General features: G+C 39.8%; 1 protein-coding gene across 4 annotated transcripts in view; it reads right to left on the reverse strand.

The window, feature by feature from the left end:
• Positions 1-14,779, reverse strand: part of TOX (thymocyte selection associated high mobility group box) — a 227,415-nt gene extending 212,636 nt beyond the window's left edge. Inside the window, exon 1 of one of the 4 annotated variants that reach the window (XM_069854146.1) lies at positions 14,641-14,779. In XM_069854146.1, coding sequence (XP_069710247.1) covers positions 14,641-14,742 — 102 coding nt within the window. In that variant the 5' untranslated portion in view covers positions 14,743-14,779. Of the gene's footprint in view, positions 1-12,775; positions 12,989-13,156; positions 13,356-14,640 lie in introns of those variants that run through there. The other 3 variants (XM_069854148.1, XM_069854145.1, XM_069854147.1) reach the window with 3 other exon arrangements.
• Between the last annotated feature and the right edge of the window lie 6,597 nt (positions 14,780-21,376).

Here is a 21,376-nt window from a genome sequence, read left to right on the forward strand (position 1 = left end):
TCCCTCGCACCTAGGAGTTGGTAAGCTTTTTCTTGAGGACAGCTTAGGCACCCACGCTAGTAGAAATGCTGTCCAGCTTTAGTCAGAAAATCTATTTTCAACATGATGTCTTCATATTCCTTCTGTTCTAGCACAAACTCCTAATCACCGGGCCACAGTTACTCTGAGTAAGTTGGCAATTCATCTTTCTTTTCAAAGTTCAGCATCGGTATGAGGAGAATACTTGAAACAACTCCAGGAAGGAGTTGCCTGGAAGAAAGGAGACTAACATTCAGTAAAGGTAAAATGCAAATACTCTCTCAAATCAGCACTGAAAGACCACAGCCCCAGTTCTTTTCCTTAGATGAGTTCCTCAAGCACTTAGTGTCCCCGTTCTCAGCTCACCTGTCCCACACTTGACTGAACAACACTCAGCTACCAGAGCAGATGGGAAGTCCATGTTTCCTCAGCCTGTGTTTCATCCTTACTCAGGATAACAAGACTTGATGATGATGATACTCTCTTATTTTTAACTCCTAATATATAGGGAAATATGCATTCCAATACTGTTATTTTCAGCTTTGCATGGGTCCACTGCAAGCTTAGTAGTAAGAATAATGGAAGATTCTGATGAGTGAATGGCAGAACATTAACTTCTGGCTCTGGTACATCACAGTGCCCCATTGCTCCAGAATACACTTTTCAGCTCAAATAACAGCAAAGAGCTTCCAACACTGCTAGAAACTCAGGCAACCATGTAGAAAGCAGCAGGTTGAAGGTTGGCTCCATTGTAATTACCTTGTTCCTAGAAAGTCTGCAGTCTTCTTCTCCAACCAAGAACTTCTACATTCAGAACTTTACCTATTTTATTCCGCAGCAATATTAACATTTATGTATTGAATTTCGGAAGAGTGAATAAAACCAAAGCTGAGTTAGAGAACATTGCTTTAGTAGTTCCACTGTAATGTTCTGTTTGAGAAAGTCCTCTTGAATCAGACCACTCGTAAAAGGGCACTTGGTTCTCCTGAATAATATATTTTTCTCTCAGTTTTCATGATATGCATGGATTCGCTTGTAGGTGCAAAGAAAAATATTATAGGACAAACCCTAAGGAATTGTGTACTAAATCCTGTGGTTTTACTAGAACTAAAACAACTTATACAAATTTAGAGAGTTTAGTATAAACACACACTTAACAGATGCTACTTCAATTATTCCTATAAGCACAGTATTTATATATGATAATAAAGATGTGTACAATAGAGTTTCTCTTATTTCACAGATGCAGGTTTAACTATAGTACATACCACCATAATTTTGATCACAATATCAGTATTTGGAGTTCAAGTGGTATTTTTAAACTTAAGGAAACTCTAGCACATCTTTCAAATTCAGCAGAACATACTAATATAGAAAGGACTGTTGAAACTAATAAATTCTTAACTTACGGTTGAGCTCCTCAGCCTAAATGTGGACATTGTGACTAAGTAATAACATAAGTATCCTGATGTTGAATTCCATACCTTTAGAAAATAAGCATGCCTCATGACAGCCTGTGTGAAAGTACCCACAGAAGGAAAGTATTGGTAAGAGAGAGACCAAGATTTTCCTAACCACAGCAACGCTTGGTCCTCCCCTCAGTCACACAACAAAACTCTCCCTTTTGTTAACAGTAGTTAAGTCTGCAGCAGGAAAATCTGTGCAGCAATGTTGAAGATACTCAAACACTCCTGTCAGATGACAGCAATGAATGGCATGGATATGATCCAATGAATCAGTAGCACACACAAAAAAGACGTTTATGAAAGAATATTATTTGAGTTACAATGTCTAGAGGACAAAATGTAGAAAACGCCAGACTTAAGGCTGTCTGAAAGCCTATCTCAGGTGTCATTTGTAACTGCACTAATGATAAAGTTGCAACAGCACGATCACTTAGTCCACACTCGCTGTTTCAGTCCATCAATTCCTGCCAATGACAACATAGTGAAGACCATAAAATCAAGACATTCTTAAATCTCGCAGTCCCAGCCTTAAAATTTTTGACTTCATAACCAGTAATAAATTAAGTCTTCATGACAGCAACATTTTAATATTCTCAAAATTATTACAAGACTTACTATGGTGATTTACATAAATGGCCCTAGTCTTAATCCAAAATTACAGTTTCAGGGTCTGCGCTCATTATTTCTCGAAACTTTAGTTACAAGCTTTAGCACGTTGCACAACCTAAGTATTTTCTCAACAACTAAAAAAAATTAATTAAAATTCTTCATTTCTTATAGATTTCAACTTCCAAAGTCTACAATTTTTCCTGCCTTTGGGAGCCATGCCCTTCTGGGAGCTTTGTGGACCTGTAGCTACGATGGGAAACTCCCAAAACAAGGAATATTTTTGGAAGTTCTCTCCAAACCAAAACACTTTATCAGAAATGAAAGTGCCAAAGGTCTGAAATGTGCACAGAAGTGAGCCCAGACAAATCTAAAGACAAGTACCTTTGCATGTCCAAAAACCTAAGGCTCCTCATTGATGCATCTGTTCATAGGACTTTAATGTGCACTATCCAGAGACAATTGTACATTCAGACTACTATCTTTGCTTTTTCCCCTTTTCCTGCTATTTTCTACTCATAAACCCTGAAAATCCCTGGAAATATCAGTTCCTAATAGATCCAACCATCCATTGATGCCATATATTAAGTCAGAAGAGAGTTTCTTCATCAGAAATAAAGCAGCCTTGTTGGTTTTCTTTTTAAAGTGTGCACAGTTTTTAAGAACTTTTAAGGGTTTTCTGATGTTCAAGACATAATTGGGCTAATACACATTAGTAGCACACAGGAGTGAATAGGATCCATAGAGATGCCAGTGTTAAACCACAAGCTGTCAGGCAAGGTGACGTGTCTTGCTGTTGTAGCCTTAAGATTCAACAAGTGGTTGGCCTTGTCCACTCCCACACTTATCAGAAATAAAACTTGAAAGCGTGGGTTGGTCCTACACAAAAGGTGAAAAGGCAAAAGGCAGACAATTTGCTTCTCATCCTAGAGCACGGACAAACGAGGAAAAGAACTTTTTTGACTAAGCAACTATCCCTTCCCAGCGTTCCTCCCAAAAAATGCAAGTTTCATCCCACTTTACATTTCAATGTCCCGGTACAGCACAAAACATGAACTCAGCTGAAAGCTCCCCACAGTTGTGTTGTAGCTGTGCTTTCAGTTGCTGATGCTTTATGAGCTTTAAAAAAAATACAGTCAATGTTGTAGTTTCCGATGCAAAATGAAACTTGCAATCTAATTTAAGACATCAAAATCTAATTACTATTCATAATAACGAGTCTTTGGCTTTGTCATTTTCACCTGCAGTGTTCTTGGCTATGGAAAATGTTGAGGTCTATTTATCAGTGTCATTTTGCAGTGATGTATCATTTACCGTTCTTAAGAAAAAAACCCTAAATTTTAAGCTGCATTACAGTTGATATTAAACCCCAGTTTTATTATCAGACTCATAACTGAGGTCTTTGCCAGTCATCCCCTAGAAAACTGTCCCCTTAAAGTAACAGTCCCGCCCAAAGAGTGTGAATCAAACACATTAGGAATAAGAAAGCCTACTATGTCCCACATGTATGAAGAAACCCCCACCACTTCCCCATTTCTTCTATAAAGGTAATTTTTTAGCACCTGCTTTGCTTTTTTTTTTTTTTTGACTGGTCTTGTTCAAAGTACTCTTGGAAAAAAAGTAAAAAGATAAACACACTTCTTCTAGCAAATGCCAGAAAAAAAATATATTCAGTCTTTGGCCAAGTTAGACTTGAAATGAATTTACATCATCAAAATACCTCTTAATTGTGTTAAAACATGCTGAAAACCGATTGCACAGATTTTTCTTCAAAAATTCACAGAAATCTTTTGGTTTACAGTCCATTATTCACTTCCATGCCCTTTTTCACTCTCTTTGGAAAATATATCAATTGCATATTAAAATAAAGAAGTGTTTTGGCATGGCTGACCTGTAGAGATATGGAGCTAAGCAGAGTCAGTGAATCTACTCACTCTGATATGCACACATGATATGCAATTAAAATCTCCATTCACATTCCTACAGGGTTGTCAATCAAGAGAAAAGCCTTTTTGACAACATCCAGTGAAGCGTACCAACTAACTGCTGAACAGGAACTTAAACAGTAACAGCTTTTGTTACCAGCAAGAACGGATTTTACCAAGATTGGGCTCAGATTCTAAAGAAATCATTATGTTAAAATTTGGGGGGCTTTTCATTAAAAATTAAAATGTGTCACAAAGCTATTGTGTGTGAAGCTATCACGTTATGTAATACATGAAGGTTATCAGATATATGTGAAAAAAACCTCTAACCTTTCTTTGCCGTAGGAAACAATTTAACCTTTCATATTTAGAACAATGAACGATGATTACGAGCTAGTTTTTAGCAAGAAGAGAACATTATTCTAATTGCATGTTGTCTATTTGGTCAGCACCAAATATCTTTTATAACATTATAAGCTGTCTAGCCACAAAACTAACACTATAAAAGGCCTGCTACTGCCAAAAATGGTACTGTGAGCAATTTTTTACTGACACAGTGGAAAAATATGTGGCTCAATTATAAATATTTGCAACTCTCTGAAAATATCCTAACTTTGAATTTATGACAATAGAGGAAAAGTCTTTGACAAATACTGAAGGTGCTAACATTCGCTGTCTAATATTCAGTTAGACAACATAAAACTACTAAGACCACTAGGGCTCTTAAAAATCAAATCTGTAAAGGTAAAACCAGTAAAAATAAATATTATTAATCTGATGTTTGTGTTTTGAGCACTAACCTTGAACTACAGTTTTCAAACATGCTAATATTATTAGATATTGAAATATTTACCCTCTTGCTTATTATGCTCCGTAACTGAAGAGAAAGCAGATGCATCCTGACTATTAACAGTCATGACAAATTGCCTTACTAATGAATGTTACACACTGAAAGTGCCATAACTGATTAAACTACAATTTCCCACTACCAGACAGAGAGAGACTTGGGAACTCCAGCAGTGGACAACTCTGATGTTCTGCCAACAGGCCTTCAGGGCACAGTGTGGTATTTAGAAAAACACACTGTAAATTCCATATGAATATACTCTGAAAGACTGTGTATACAACAGGTTTTAACAAACATTAGATGAAACAGCTTAGGTTTGTAGCCGATGAGCCATGTAAAACGGATGTGTTTTAACAATTTTAGTATCATTACATGGCTGTGTAGGAGAATATTTCTGTTAGGATCCTCTATCGCTCTCCCCACCTTCCCAAACATTGCTTGTGCTTTGCTTTCACATAAAATCTTTCTTTTGTCAGTCTCTTTGTTGGTGCAAAATTGGCAGCAGTTCAAATTCAAAGTACTCCTATTCATTTACTGACCATTAAACCAATGTCATTCTAGTTCACATCAGCCAGAGAGCTAAGCTCTAAAAAACATAAAAGGCTTGCTTCACCACTGACGAATAATGTGTACATTTTTACAGAGCTTAAACCTTAATGCTTTGCCTGAAACTAACAATACAGTATATCTTATCATTCCTTTTTCACAAGCAGGCAGCTGCTGAAACGCTTGCCACTTCAAAATATCAATTGCTTGCCAGAGTTGTCCTCAACACACCCTGTCAAACTCATGTATATTGTGCAATGAAAATGGTGCAGGATTGAAAGCTAGAAATTCTATCAAATTCTGCTGTAAGGGTATGATATGCAAAGAACAACGTATGACAACCGTAGAGACTACAAACAATAGCAATGGAGCCAGACACTACATATATCACAACTGTGCCTGTACGTTATTTATTGTATGTATTATATATTTAAAGCATGACAAATGTGTCATTGAAACTATGTGCTACAGCAAATAGAAACCCTTCAGCTAGTTAAGTTTTTTCATTTCTCTTGATGAAAGGGTAGTGGTATTTTTCTGCCCTCTGAACATTTGTTTGTAAATCACATTGCACAAAAACCAAAAAAATCAGGTTTTCAAAATGAGTAACAGAAAACAAAAGGCAGTACCACCATATGAGAAAATGAGATTTTCTTCAATTAACACATTTGCTTTTCTCTAAGGACAAATAGCCAGGCTACCTTAAAGAATATTTGAGGCTATGCAAGACAAATACAATATCACTGTGCCCATAAATTACAGTATACCTAATTTTAATGCAGATAAGCGCTGGCCTATTGATTTGCATGTTTCCCTGGCAAAATGGAAATCCCATGTGAGCATGTTCTTTGTCTGTAGAAAATGCATTTTAAAAAAAACTTTATGAATACAGCAATCTATGCAAAAAAAGGAAAAAATAAGTCACTAGTGTAAAATAATGTATAGAACATAAAGGAAGTACTGCTCATATATATAGACACATGTATACATACATCTGTCTCTGATGTTACACAATCACAGGTTTTTAGCAGATAGTTAAAATTTCTATAAAGTGTCCTAACTATTGAAAATTCAGCCCCTAAATACAGCCTTAAATTAGCTGAGGAAAAAAATGAAAATAGCCAAACTGAGTAGCAAAGTGAGTTAATTAGAAAGTGACCATGGAATACTAATCTTAAATTAAAGAAACAACACATAGCTGCGATGAAAACTAAATGTTTAGGAGGAAAGATGAGTGCAACAGCCCACAACAGCATGTAGAAGTTGCAAAACCTGAACACAGAGGATTCCACGAGGGCCATTAACTGTTATAATCCTAACCAAAATGAATAGATACGCCGTTAAGGTGTTAATAAATATTTTGTAAAGAGAATAGGTGGTTTAGGTGCTTGGGGTTGCTGACCTTTGCTGTGTTTATTAGTGGGACAATGATGCATTATTAACACACAGCAGCTGTACCTGAACTGCTGCCATGAACATAATAGCCTTTTATAGCCATCAGGGGAGTGAGATAGGAGGCCTTTATTAACCACTAGACATGATTAGCACATTATGTGAACTTCAGTAGGCAAATTATCTCTTATTGAAATATAATGTTGGTTATAACTAATTGTAAACATGATTTTAAAAACTTCTCAATGCAAAACTAAGAGTTTTACTACCATTTAGCAAATTACTGTGTAGACCATTATAAAACTAGTCATTCTTTTCCTTTGTTCAACCTGCAAAAACAACTATGCTTCACAAAAACTCAATGCACTATGGTAAACCCACTGAGGTGCATGACTTCCACATGATATTATTCTTCAGAACCATAACAAAACATACATAGACATTTCCACACAATGAAGAAAACTGCTAATTAAGAAAAAAAAAACTCATATTTTCCCATAAAGATTACAAGTGGTTCTTAAGAAAGTCAGTTTGCCAATATGCTTTCAAGAGTTCACTTGAAATAAAAAACACCATGATTTACTTCAAAAAACTTAATTTGGGGAAAGATTATCCCATTAGCCTTCACAACTGAACACAGCACTGAGAGTCCATTATGAGCAGTCTTTTATGCCCCAGCAGAAAGTCATTAACATAAAATAAATCATTAGCTCTGATATTAAGCCTCCACTATCTGCAGGTTTCTATGACTAATGTTCACAACTGTGTCTGCCAAATGATAATTTATAATTTTTGGAAGTTTATCGTCCTTTTTCACCATTTTTGCTTTTACTATTTATTATTGTTATTCTGAGTTTGTGAAAACATAACAACTGTAAAAGAAACAACGTTTTCTGATATTCATGAACATAAACCTATGCACTTCTGGCAACCACAATCAGACTATGACTTGGAAGCCAGCTGCTTATAATACAGGATAGAAATGATGGATTCTCAGAGTAAGTTAACTTTCTTCAAAGTAAGCAATATATAACAAAGCAGAAACATACCTGTGTATATATACATAAAGCAGCATTGATACAACAGGAATTTATAGGTATATATAATCTCACTTTTCTGGCAGGAATTGCCTGGACAAATCTTTTCCTTCACATTGCAGACCTCTTATTTCCCTTACTGGCCTATTTTCCCAAGTACCGGATAGCACTATCTGATTTCAAAGTTCCGATTTCTTCTTGCATATAGGGTAAGTAACTGAAGCTCACTGCAGATTTCCTTAATATAACAAAAATACACACCAGCTACAGTAACTTCCATTGAACATTTAAGACCATATAATCATCAACAACAATAGCAGGAGACAAAAGTACTACCACAGCAGCTCAATTTCCATGCTTAGCCAGCAGTACCTTTAAAAAAAACCACTCGTGCCACTTTTGATTGGTAGAAAGCAGTTTAACAGTCAAGAATGTGAATGCTAAAACATTCTGACATTTCCACTAACCTGGATTTGTCAGATGCTCATGTAATTCAAGTATGTTTTGCAACTTAGAAAGCAGCAGCTTTCTTTGGAGGAAATGATACTATGAGGGGCTATAGCAAATCAAACATTAGCCCAGTAAGAAGTCCTAAATGAACAGTTTGTAAACAGTGCTAGCATATGTGAAATTGAAAGATAAGATACAAGTATTAGTAGAATCATATGAAATTTGAATGCTAAAAATAAACTACTGCAAACATAAAAAGCAAAAGAAAACCACAAATATTACAAATGTCAGCTGCACCAAGATCTCTGCTGCAAAATGATTTTTAACTTTGAAGATCTTAGTCAAGACCTTAACATTTGATTTGATGTTGTCACTTACTAACCTAAAACCGATCACAACCAATGAACGTAAAATGCAGATATTCCAGTGGACAGGGAGATGAGATTTTCATCCGTGTACTTGCTACTGTGGAAAGGCAATGCTCATTACTCCTGCTAATGCTACATAATTTGTGCCTAACCATAGAATAATTCAATGTTGCCGATTTCCAACAGAACGTTGCAGGGAAAAATGCTATAACCAAGAAAATCTCATTTGGATTGATGTGAATTCCATGTCTGAAAGCATTTTTGGAGCACTGCTGTAATTAACAGTCATTTGGTGCTTCCACTATAAACTATTTTTTGGAGCAGTTTATAACTCATCACTTGTAATGAGGAAACACTCATTGGGCAGAAAATCAGTACCTAGTTGCATAACCAAAGCAAAGCAGTAACAACAAAACACTTAAATTTGGTTAAGCTATATTTAAAACAAGTATTTTAGCGTATGCAGCCCAAGTTAACCATCCTCAGATTCCTGCTCAATAAGCAGGACTTTCTGCATCTTGCTGACACTGTACAGAAGCAGTGTAAAAATGGACTGCGTTTAAAAGGTACTTTATATTAAGCAGGAGAAACATCCTCATCACGGTAGGATTTAAAGATTCTTGGATGTTTAAATCCTGTATTCATTGCAGATATAACAAAGCTACCTAAGCTTTGTTATATCTGCAATGAATACAGGATTTAAACATCCAAGAATCTTTAAATCCTACCGTGATGAGGATGTTTCTCTGCTTAATATAAAGTAATTTTAAACGCAGTCCATTTTACAATGCTTCTGTACAGTGTCAGCAAGATGAGAAAGTCCTGCTAAGAGCGGAATCTGAGGATGAGGGGTGCTTGGGTCTTCCTGTTGAAGTGTGATCATACTCAACAAGCACAAAATCCAACGGGAATTGTGACTGCCCAGTCTGCCACAGGATCAGCTTCTTAAGTTCTCAAATGCAGCCCTAGCTGCTCTTTGGTTTAACGTAAACACCAAAGGCACTGCATGCACTGTACTGTTTAGCAAGTTCGATTACAGTTCTCCCTTTTTTCAGAAGACCTTATGGACAGGCTGGTTGAGGGCAGTGCCCTAAAGATGGAACACATCATTCCAGTGAGAGAATGAAACGTAATTTCTCTCATGGTACTTATGTGTGGCAGGAAGAAAAAAAAAAAAAAGACTGCAAATGTTTGAGTTTATAGACATCTTTTAGACACATTTCTCAAAAGTACATGCATAAATCAAAACTGGTACAACTTCTTTTCTGAACCACTGGAATTTAAGGAGGCACACTAGAGGCTTGCCCACAACTCTGAAACTACACTCTGAGGTCTAGTAACCCAGGAAAGAAAAGTCCATTTCCCTTCTTCCTATGTGGTATTTTTTTAAACTAACTAGAACATTGAACACTTTAAAATCAACAGTCAGCACTAATACATCTGTTTAATCTTTCCTTTAAGAGGCAGCAATGAATTTTGAGCATGATTCTAATGCACTAGGGGACAAGGTTGTTATTTAAGGAGAAAAAGATATGCCCAGAAAAAAACAAATGGTGATCTCTTACATGAACACAATCTAAAACACTGTCAAAACACTAACACAGCATTTCAGCTTTAGAGCTGTCCTTCAGACCTCTAGCTTGCTACAATTCTAAGTTTCAGATACAGACTGGATAGAAGCAAGCCACTGGAAATAATGCACACTTTGTACACAGCCATGGAACATTTTACATAGAATAGTCTCTGTGGTGGGGTTAAGTTTACACAATAAATTATTCTAAACACTGTGTGTAAATATATGCACTTTTGCTCCGTGGAATTCTGATTACAAGTAGGATTGTTACCTGCTTACAAAGCACTGTGTTATATCTCCTTGTTCACTTCTACGCAATGTCACTCCACCTTTTTTTTCATTTTGAAGAGTTTTGCTTCCCTCTCCTTCTTTTTTCCTCTCTATTCCTCTTCTTAAAAACAGCTTCTGTCTATCATTCTACCTCTGCTGTCTGGCTGTATTTTTCCACTGCACTGACAACTACCAGTGAATAGAAGAAAGATGAGGTCTTGGCTCCTGTATTTTTGAACGAGGTAGCAAATCACAGAAGAATCTAGTGCATAATTCTGCAAGGCTAACCATTGGGAGCAGTAAAGACCATTATTTTCTCCGTACTGTTGGCAGGGGTCAGCATCCCTGTCATTAGCTGTGTCAAACTATAATATAACTGCACTTTCTGTAAGCAGATATCTGAAAACACCGTAAAGTTGCAAGTATGAAAATACACCAGTCCTTCTTACAGCACTGATCGAACCGGTCCTTGGAGGTGACACTTCAATACGGAAAGCCACAAGGATGTTATTCATTGCTCTGTATATAAACATTTAAACTTCTATCTGACTTCTTCAAGCATCCTGAAATCCCTGTGTTCTCCTGTCAAATTAAGACACTCAGATTATCAAAGTTATATCTTTCATAGCATTCGACTCAATTAAGGAATGTGAAGTTTCTTAAAACAAACTTCATCTGAACAGACTACTTGTATTAGCCTGTAAATGTCTGAAATGCTAATATGCTTCAAGTTCCAAGAGGCAAACAGTAAAACCCCAACTCTAAATCTGTCTGTCCAGCATAAGAGCACCGCTATGTTATTTCAAAGGCTGACCTATATACCACAGCATACCATCCATTCTGTCTCTTTGTATAAGCGATACCTCACACAGTCGTCATAACCAACATTGTTTGCATTGTTCTTTCACTTTTCTGTCTCCATGGGTAATGTGAGAGAAACAAGGAATAGCCTACATAACAATATATGCAGAGTATAATGAGCTTTCACAGCAGATAGAGAAATATTAGACTAAGACGCTTAGAATGCTATTTTAGGTTTATAAAACAAAGATCTAAGCAGTGTTCTGAAACAAAGCCTGCCAACTGAAAATTATAAGATAAGAGGCGATTGTTTGAATCTACATTACTGCATTTTCCTTCGGTTACAGGAAAATGCACTGTCAATACCTTCCAAGCATGTGCCTGGGAGCTCACTCATATGCTACAACCAACTATTTTATCAGGAAAAAAATAGTGCTAATAGAGCAATTAGAAAACTTAAAACCGTAAGTATTTGTGGAATACTGCAGCGGAAGCAGTCTCAAGATGTAAAGATAAGTCTTCCATATTTGTCAAAATAAACCCACAAAAAACCCAAGACTCGGGTATGAAAACAGAAAACAAGGGCCAAATCACTACTAAGTGCCCAAAGCAAGTTTTAGCTAAGTTTACAATAAACAAGACCCAGTTCTGAATGAGTTTTGCAGGTAAAGGCCTAATCAAGACCATCATTCCAACGCAGAACATGGTTCCATCACACTTCAGCCATCACCTCCTTTCCTAGGAGAGATCAAGAGCAAACATTCAACCGAAGTTACTGAACATGAAACTCTGCAGGCCTCCTGCCCTTCATACTCCCTAAATACACACAGCGCAAAAATGAGTGACAGAGCAATACTGTAACATGACGACATGTTTAGAACAAGTCAGATAAGTTTTCACAGCAATGTTAATCATGCTGGGCAAAGGGAGCGAGTGAAGGGGGTGAAAAATGAAGCATTCAGAACATTTATGCCTCCAAAGGGCCTGGCAAACCCACTCTGACCGTATAATCTAATCAATGGTCGGCGGCAAAAGACACCTGAAAGAGACTTTCGTCCAGTCCTCGGTTATCTTTTATTGAAACATTCATGGTAAGCCTATTCCAAGCATAAAACATATGTCTTATGACTGTGCACTTTTAAGCACTTTATCAGTTCAGGCAAAGTGAAATAGAAGAGTTGCAACTTCTCTACCGAATGAGTGCCTCATTTGCATTTAAAAAGAACAGTTTGCTCCCTCATACATGGCATGACTTAAAAGAAGGTTTAACCAGCTAGTGAAGAAATTCTGAAAACTGCTTTCTAAATTAATTTATTTGATTTGCAGTGCTACCCACAAAAATTATTTAAGGAACTTAATTGGAAAATGATTTAATATATTAAAGTAATTCCTGATTTTCCAAAGCATTTAACTTTTAAATTAAATCTGGCTCGCTATCTCAAGAATGATGAGTGAAATGTGTATTCAAGTCATTACCTTCTTTTTGAAGCTTTAAATCACTGATAGGTTTAATAACGTTTGTCCAGTTTCACTGCCAAATGGGTCTTCAGACACTTCGGTGCTTATGTCATTAATATTAGCCCAAGCTTCTCACTTGGCAACACTTTACGGTTACAATTTACAAAAACAGACAATTGAGGAAATAACTGCAAGCCACAGAGGAAAAGTAGCCAGTAGCCTCATGGTTTATTCAGAGCACTCAAGAAAAAAAAAAAATAACACACACATATACACTCCTACGCATCTGGACTCTTCCTGCTGAACAAAGTTCACTCCTGGCACAAACTTCCAGTCTATAGGGCAGGTTTCCCAGATGCTGCAAAATACAGTTACTCAAAGCACCGCTAACAGTCATACCTCTGGGATCTCTCTTGAAATATCCTCAGGCATCCACCACAAAGGGCCGGATTTATCCCTGAATTCTATAACTCCATTGAGTATATGTGAAATGCAGCCAGGATGAATTTGGTCCTTTCTGTTGTGATTGGTAGATGAGACCATGTGGGAAATCTTTCCTGAAAACTGAGAGGGCTTCACCCGGCCGCCGCAGCCTCAGCTCCGGAGCCCGGGCAGACACGCGCGATTTCGCTGTTTATCTCCGCATCGCGGCAGCTGCCCGGGATGAAAGAGCCTGCTCGGAGCATCCCTCTGCTCGGAGCATCCCTCTGCTCGGAGCATCTCCCTCTCGACACGTGAGAGCGTCACGACAATAGCCGAGCGCGGGGCCCGGTTGGACGCAGCGGGTCGCCCCCCATCGCGTCCCCCCACCCCTCCGCGCCCGCGGAGCTAGGGAGGGAAAAAAAAAGAAAAAAAACAAAACACCAAAACCAAAACACAAACATCTGCCTGCAGCCTGCCACGGGCTTCCACGGCAGGTTTAGAAACGAACGGCAAAGCGCACAGGTTTAAACACATCCCTTTGGGAAGCGCTCGCTCCCCGGGCGGGTGCGCGCTCTGGGCAGCTCGCGCTCCCCGATCATTTCCTACCCCCGAAGATATATGGATTTTTTTTTTTATTTTTTTTTTGTCACGTCCAAAGCCCCGTTCCGTGACAGCTGAGAAAGTGCGGCTCATGCATAAAGCACCGGCCGGCTGAGGCCACGATGCGGGAGCCCCAGCCCCCCGCCCCCTCCCAAAAGTAATTCAAGAAGCGCTCCGGGACGGCGGCACCGAAGTCTCCTGACCGAACCCGGGATCCGGGCTAGAGCGACCCTCCCCTGCGGTTCCCCCTTCCCCAGGACCCGGGGACTGTAAACTTGGCGCTCCTCAGCCGCTGACCCTATTCAAGTTACGAGAGGAACTGGTGAGGCAGCGGCACAGCCGGGACAAAGTCGAGCCCCCCGCTCTGAGCCGACTTGTCACCCTCGTATTGTGTACACAGAGGAAGGTGTGTGTACACACACACATGTCACACGGGCACACGCAGACACGCTGCCGGCCCCGCCGAGTCCCGCTGTGACACACGGACTGCGGGGCAGAGAGTTCCTGCCGGGCGCGATCGTTCTCCTTCGCAGGAGCCCTGGAAATTCAAGTCTTTCGCATCACCGTCCCTTGTCGACGCTGCTTCTCCGAAAGGAAAGATGTTATGGAAAATGCCCCCCCCACACACACACTTCCCCCTCCCAGCTCCAGCCGCCCAACCCTCGAACCACTGGAGGGTTTTAATTGGGGGTGCCTGCAGGGAGCAGCTCTGTGTCCCCGGACCCCAAAGCCCGGCAAGTGCCGGGGAACTTGGGGCTTGGCCAAAGCGCGGCTCCCGCTCCATGCAACGCGCCGCCGCAACCCCGACAATCGCCCAGCACAGATAAAAACACCTCGGACGACACAAAACAACGAGTCACCTTGTTGCAATAGTAGGGGTCCAGGCAGGGGGAAGGTCCCAAACAAGGCGTATCAGGAGCGGCGGCAGGCTGAGGAGGTGGTGAATAAAATCTTACGTCCATTTCACTAAAACATCAAGCAAACTCCTTTCCTTTTTTTTTTTTCTCTTAATGTTGGTGCAGAAAAACAAAACAAGCAAAAAACAAAACCCGTGGTGTGCGTGTGTGTGAGAGAGAGGGGAGGGGGGGGGACGCACAAGACTGAGAAGAATAAAAAAAAAAAAAAAAAAAGAGGTGCCTGACTTCAGTAGTCACCTTCCCTGCCTCACATCCGTTTGTGGTTTGTAAAGAAAGAGAGAAAAAAAAAAAGCAAAAAAAAAAATCTCTTCCAAAAAAGCACCGGTCTGCAGATGTCTGCGAGAGAACCAACAAACCCTCCTTCTTCCACGGCAGGGCAGGTAACTTCCAGTACTTATTGTTTCCCCCGCGCATCGGCACCGGGGCGCTAGCTCCGTCTGCGCCTCTCTTTATGGGAGCCTCGGAGTTGGTTCGCTTCTCCCTCCCGCCCTCCCTCGCTCCCTCTCTTCTTTTCCCGTTCTTTTTTTTTTTTTTTTTTTTTTTACTACTACTACTATTGTTGTTTATTCGCTCGGGTTCGGGCGTCTCTCGGCGGCCCCTCGGGGCCGGGGTCCCCCGCGCACCCCCGGGGGGCGCTGGAACGGGGCGCCCTGCGCTGCCCGGCTCGCTCGCCCCGGCGCGGCCGGGCCGGGCTGGGCTGGGCACCGGCGGGGGACACACGCGAGCGCGCTTCACACAAAGGGGCCGGCGGGGGAAGAGCCAGCGGCGGCGGCCGGGGAGTGGCGGAGAGGGGGCGCTGCCGCTCCCGCCGGCCCCAGCCGGCCCCGCCTTCCCCGCCCGGCACCGCCCGGCCCGTTTCTATGGCTCCCCCGCCGCGCGGCCCGGCCGCCTCCAGCGCCCGGGGCGTCTCCGTGGTCCTAGAGCGTGGAGCCTGGAGTCGTGGAATCATTCAGTCATTCAGACATAGAATGGTTTGGGTTGGAAGGGACCTTAAAGCACACACCCCCACCTGACCACGCTGCCCAAGGCCCCGTCCAACCTGCCCTTGAACACCTCCAGGGATGGGGCAGCCACAGCTTCCCTGGGCAACCTGTGCCAGAGCCTCACCGCTCTCATGGTGAAGAAATTCCTCCTTATGTCTAGTCAAACTCTGCCCTTTTCCAGTTTATACCCATCACTTCTTGTCCAGTTGCGACAAGTCTTCCTAAACAATCTCTCCACAGCTTTCTTACACATCCCCTTCAGGTACTGCAAGACTGCTATAAGATTTTGGAGGCTTCTCTTCTCCAGGCTGAACAGGCCCTGCTGGCCACACTCCTTTTGATGCAGACCGGGATACAGTTGTCGCACACTGCTGGGATCATGTCGAGCATCTCATCAACCAGCACCCCTAAGTCCTTCTCTGCAGGGCAGCTCTCAATCACGTCATCCCACATCCTGTATCGAAACTGGGGATTGGCCTGACCCAGGTGCGAGACCTTGCACTTGGACTTGTTGAACCTCATGACGTTCTCAGAGGCCCACTTCTCCAGCCTGTCCAGGTCCCTATGGATGACATCCCATCTCCACGGCCAAGCTACAAAGGGGTTAAATCAGCTCAGTGTTCAAGGCCAGGTTGGATGGAGCCATAAGCAGCTTGGTCTAGTGGGAGGTGTTCCTGCTAGTGACAGAGGGATTGGAATTAGATAAACTTTAACCCAAACCATTCTATGGTTCTGTGGAGGAGGGAGAAGAGGAGATGGGCAAACTGAGAGGGAAGGAAGGAAAGGGAAGAAAGAGAACAGGGTAGGGAAAATGAAGAGGAGGAGATTGGCTGCAAACAAGGGTGCTGACAAAGGAACGTTGGGAATCCACTGGGATGTGGGAGAGGGATTGATGAGCAAAACAAGGTTTAACAGACAAAAAGAAACAAGGAAAGAAATGGTGGCTTCAAGACATCATGAGCAATCCCACTGGGTTTCATGCTGAGTCTCTGGTAGTTTTAATCAGGACAGAAAGGACGGAAGATAAAGGATACAGGACAGACACTGTTGAGCTTAGATAATGCCCTACAGAGGAATTGTATTCTGAGAATAAAGAAATGCCTTTCCCTCTTTAAATAAAAACAAATTAGTGAGTGCCACACAAATAAGCTGAGATGATGACAATTAACTGAATGGCTACATTTATCAAATACTTATGAACATTTCCATCACAAAACAGTTGGAATCTGAAGACCTCTTAAGAAGATTTGTAATGCACATTATCATTCGGAACTGTCTCCTTGTCACTGAAAAAAAAAGTAAAATTAAAAATTTAGACTAAAGATTTCAAGGGAACTCAATATTAAGGGCAGCAAATCACAGATTTCAGGTGAAGAAATCACTGTTTGTGTAAGGATTTATAATCTATACCTTAGATATTTTGATACTGTAAATAGTCCTTCAGGATGGTGTTAAGTCATGGCTTTCTTCCATGTCTAACAACCTGCTTTCAGTAAAGCTTAATTATCTGGAAAAAAATACATAAGTAATGTCAACAAAACTCTAGAGAAAACAGGTTTGAAGCAATATTCCTCTTTCAGGATTATTTGATGAAAAATATCTCTGAAGACTCTTGGTTGTCACTTCAATACAATTTAAGCCTGATGGCAATAAATGTTCTCCTTAAACATGCAATTACAAAAGGGTCTCAGTTGTTTTCTTTTTAGTAATGTTTGAGACCTTTATGGCCTTGGAGAAAAGCTTGAAAACAGGAGCCAGAAAAAACTCCAGAAAGCAGGGGAAAAGACATTAACATATTTTTTTAAAAAAAAATCTCATGATTTTTTGGCGTCTGACTCATGATTTTGTATGTTTCGGATTAGACATTTTGAAAGTCAAGAAATCCTAAAAAAGACTTTCCTTTGCAGGAAATGTACTTGAAGCTTGACAGATACATCACTGTTGCACATGTTTGATATGTGGACCATAATTTGACAAAGTGAATGGGAGACAGATTGGAAGCTCTCTGTTGAAAAGCTGCTGTTGAAAAAGTTGTTATTCATGGACTATGGATTAGTTTTCAACCTGTTGTGGACAGATATAGTGGAGATATACTGATTCTGTAACAGTTGATATAGGCAGTTGGTATATACAGGTGCATACAGGTGTGTGCACGTGCAGCTATGCTAATGCAGAGCTGGAGAAGTCAATACCAGAATGACTAGTCCATCCAATGGCAAAAAATTGAGATTTGGCTTTTCATTTATGTGAAATATTACTGACTGTTGCCTTAAGAAAGTCTTCAAGTTCCTATGAGTCTGTAGGAGTTTACAACTATACCATTTGCTTTACACAGCACTTCAAGTTATTTTCAGTACTTTATGATGCAGACCCTGAGAGGTTATAAAATTTTTGCTGCTACTTACAGAGATGATTTAATCATTGAGATGGTAAAAACACCTGAGATTTATGGCAGTTATAGGTATAGTTAGTAAAAATTAAAAAGCTGTATATATTAATCCATTAAGTGTTCTTTTGTTTTGTTAAGGATATTTTCTCTGGAGTTTTCAAGATAATGCATTTGCCAAGACTGGAACTGAAAATGTTAATGCTGTTGTAGGTCTTGCCTCTGTGGACTGAGAAAGCAAGGCCCTTTCCAGGATGATTCAATGGTATATCAAACTTGGCTATTAGAGCTCATGTAAGAGCATTTTCTAGAAAAAAAAGAATGGCAACAGATTAAAGAGCATGAATCAGTTTTTAGAAACTTGAAAGGAAAGAACATTTGTTCAGAAGGGCACTGAGTTTTTAAAGCCATTCAACATTCAAGTGAATGTTTCCAAAATAATCTTGAAAGAGGTTCCTATACCAGCATATGAGAAGGGTGTAATTGCTTTTTTTGTATAAATAGGAACAAATGACTTGAGAAAAATGATCTGTATCTGCTGATACTAAAAAAGTTGTTATTCTTTTAAATGCTGTCTGCTGAAGTGAGATTACGTAGTGTAAATATTCTCCATGGAGAACTCACATGACAGTCCTTGCCAAACAGCACTGTGGATGCAAGAAGTTTACATAGCAAACTGGAGACCTAAGGAAGTCATTAAATAAACCATAATGGATCAGCATCTCCTTTGATCTGAAAATAGCTGGAGACAGAGACACAGGAGTAGCAGGGTGGGGGCAGGTATTGTACATGCTTGCCCTTGGTTCAGGCTGTCACACCTAGAGCCATGGTTGGAGGCAGAATGCTGGCAGGGCAGACACTTGGTCTGAACCAATGGAGCCATTTGAATGTTGTCATGGATGCTCTGCAGTGGTCAGACCATCAGAATTAAAAAAAACAAGTATGTATGCCCTTTATGACAGGTCATTTTCTTGTCTACCCTAGTGTCTCGCCCATCTGTTCTACCTACTATGTTGGGGGCCATCTGCAGGCATAAAACACGTTCTCAGCCAGAGGAAGGTAAAAGTATCTTAGTTTAGAAAAGGATCTAGTTCAACATCTTTTTGTTGTAATCTCACACGTCTATAGCCACTTTTATTTGGGATCTTCAGACAAATTTGTCTGATCATCTGTTATAAAGAGAAGATTTCTTCATTTTCCTAAAAAGAAAGAAACGTGGAACTGTGGTGATGGCTTATTATTCATTATACATAGGTGTCACAAGACACTTTTTATGAGGTTGGCTCTTATTTAAAGAAAAAATTTCTCTTGCATATTTTAAATCAGCTGGATTGGAAAATCATTCTGCTTCTTGTTTTATGTGCTGAACTTTGGAAGCTGGTAGGGGCAAATAGGGTAAAAGGGGACTCATGAGATTTTGCTGAGAAAAAATACCTCCTACTGAAATTTTTGCTTTACTTACTGCCTTATTTACCTTTCAGAATAAAGCTCAGTGCTGATCAATTTCTAGAGAGCAGTTAATTAAATAATAATAGGATGAAGGGTCTGTCCCTTTTGTGTGGATGTCCTGTTTCATGTGCTTAAACTGGATATGACACTCGGACGTGGGAAGATGCAAAAGGTAATGATCTTAGGATTACAAAATATTTAAAATGAAGTAATTAATCTGGCCTTTTTACCAGAATGAACTCAAATCCTTTAAGAAATTGATTAATTTTAAGTGTTGTTGACATTATGGTTGTACAGTCATAAATGAGCATAAATCAGTGTATTTAAACGGAAACTTTTGCAACCTGATATCAAAACTTAATAGTGATGATATATGTTTCAGAGTATTTAAACCGTTTGTAATACTGCCTAATGGTGTGTCAAGTCAAGTATTGTCAAACATATATAGAAAGAAGCACCTATTTTATTATTTTAGCCACTGCTCCTGTCTTGGTTAATTCATTTATGGTGAAAACGACCAGCCTTAGATTATCACACTTGCATGGAAGTAAGTTGCTCTCATCTCTGTAAGGAAGTAAAGATCACTTCTAAGTAGTTAAGGAAAGACTTCCCGGTGTTACAAAGCAAAGAGAAAACCTGATTATTGGCTTGCCTTCTCATTTCAAACAAATGACGTGCAGCCAATTTAACAGATAGAGAAGGAACAGACACATGGGCTGAACCTGAACTGTGTTTAGCATCTCACTAAAAGGTTCTCACACAGTCATCTGACTTTGCCTACAGTAGGAATTAAGCACACAACATTTCACAGGATCAAGATCTTAAATAACCATGAGAGAAACAGAAAAAAGGAAAATGCACCTTGCATATTTGCAGCTTCGATCCATTCCCATATGCTTCAAAGACACTACCAGCTGGTTCAATTCAAATTACCAAATTTAATGTGGCCTTGCAGACTCACAAAAGGTAGGCCAGTCTTAAAATGAAACGTTTCACTGGGCCTTAGCATCAAATTATTTCTCGTGATCAGAGAAACAAAGGGAAGCATGAAGTTCCTTTTTTCCTTTTCCAGTATTTACTACCTTATCAAGTGATTTTATGTGAGGTACACTGTCTACATGGTATGCAGAATCCTCAAAAATACAGTACAGTATAGTGTATGCTAGTTCTCAGTTGCAAGATATACCAAAGTGTTAAGGTTGCCAATTTTCTGCTCTTCCACTTATCTTGTTAAATCAATCATGAAACATCTAGAAGTATAAGGGACTGGGAATTTTTGGCTTCGTGCTATTTTTTTTCTGAAGTGTACAGGAGGCCTCTACTTGAGTTTCACAAACTTAGGTTTATTGAAGGAAAATTATGTTTTCAACAATTTATTTTGCAAATTAAAAATCCTGTCTAAAGGTTGGGTTTTGTTCTTCCAAAAAGTGATAAACCATGAAACTTTTATATATGTTATCTGGGGACTGTGTCATATACAGATGTCTTGAGAACAAATCTGTGCATATATTTGATACCATTAAAAACACCCATCTCTATTTGTGAGTATTTTACAAATTTACATGTTATCAGCTGAATATGTCAGCTGAATACTCAGGAAGAAAGAGAAACAGAGCAGAGGTCTGGTCTCAAGCAGACAGGTGACAACAAGAGGACTAGTCTGTATCACTAGAACTGAAAAGGGAATTTTCATCTGCCAAGACAGATGCCAAGCAGATGATTAATCAGTTTTCAGTTCTGACCAATGATGTCATCATTCTCCTTTTAGATAAAACTCCCAAACAGAGCTGAATTGCCCCTGCATGAGTTCTCCTGGCATGAGATCTTTACAGGCTTACTTAAAACCTCTTTTTATCTATGC

This window comes from Phaenicophaeus curvirostris, chromosome 3 (genome assembly GCF_032191515.1).
Source record: "Phaenicophaeus curvirostris isolate KB17595 chromosome 3, BPBGC_Pcur_1.0, whole genome shotgun sequence".
Classification (NCBI taxonomy): domain Eukaryota; kingdom Metazoa; phylum Chordata; class Aves; order Cuculiformes; family Cuculidae; genus Phaenicophaeus; species Phaenicophaeus curvirostris.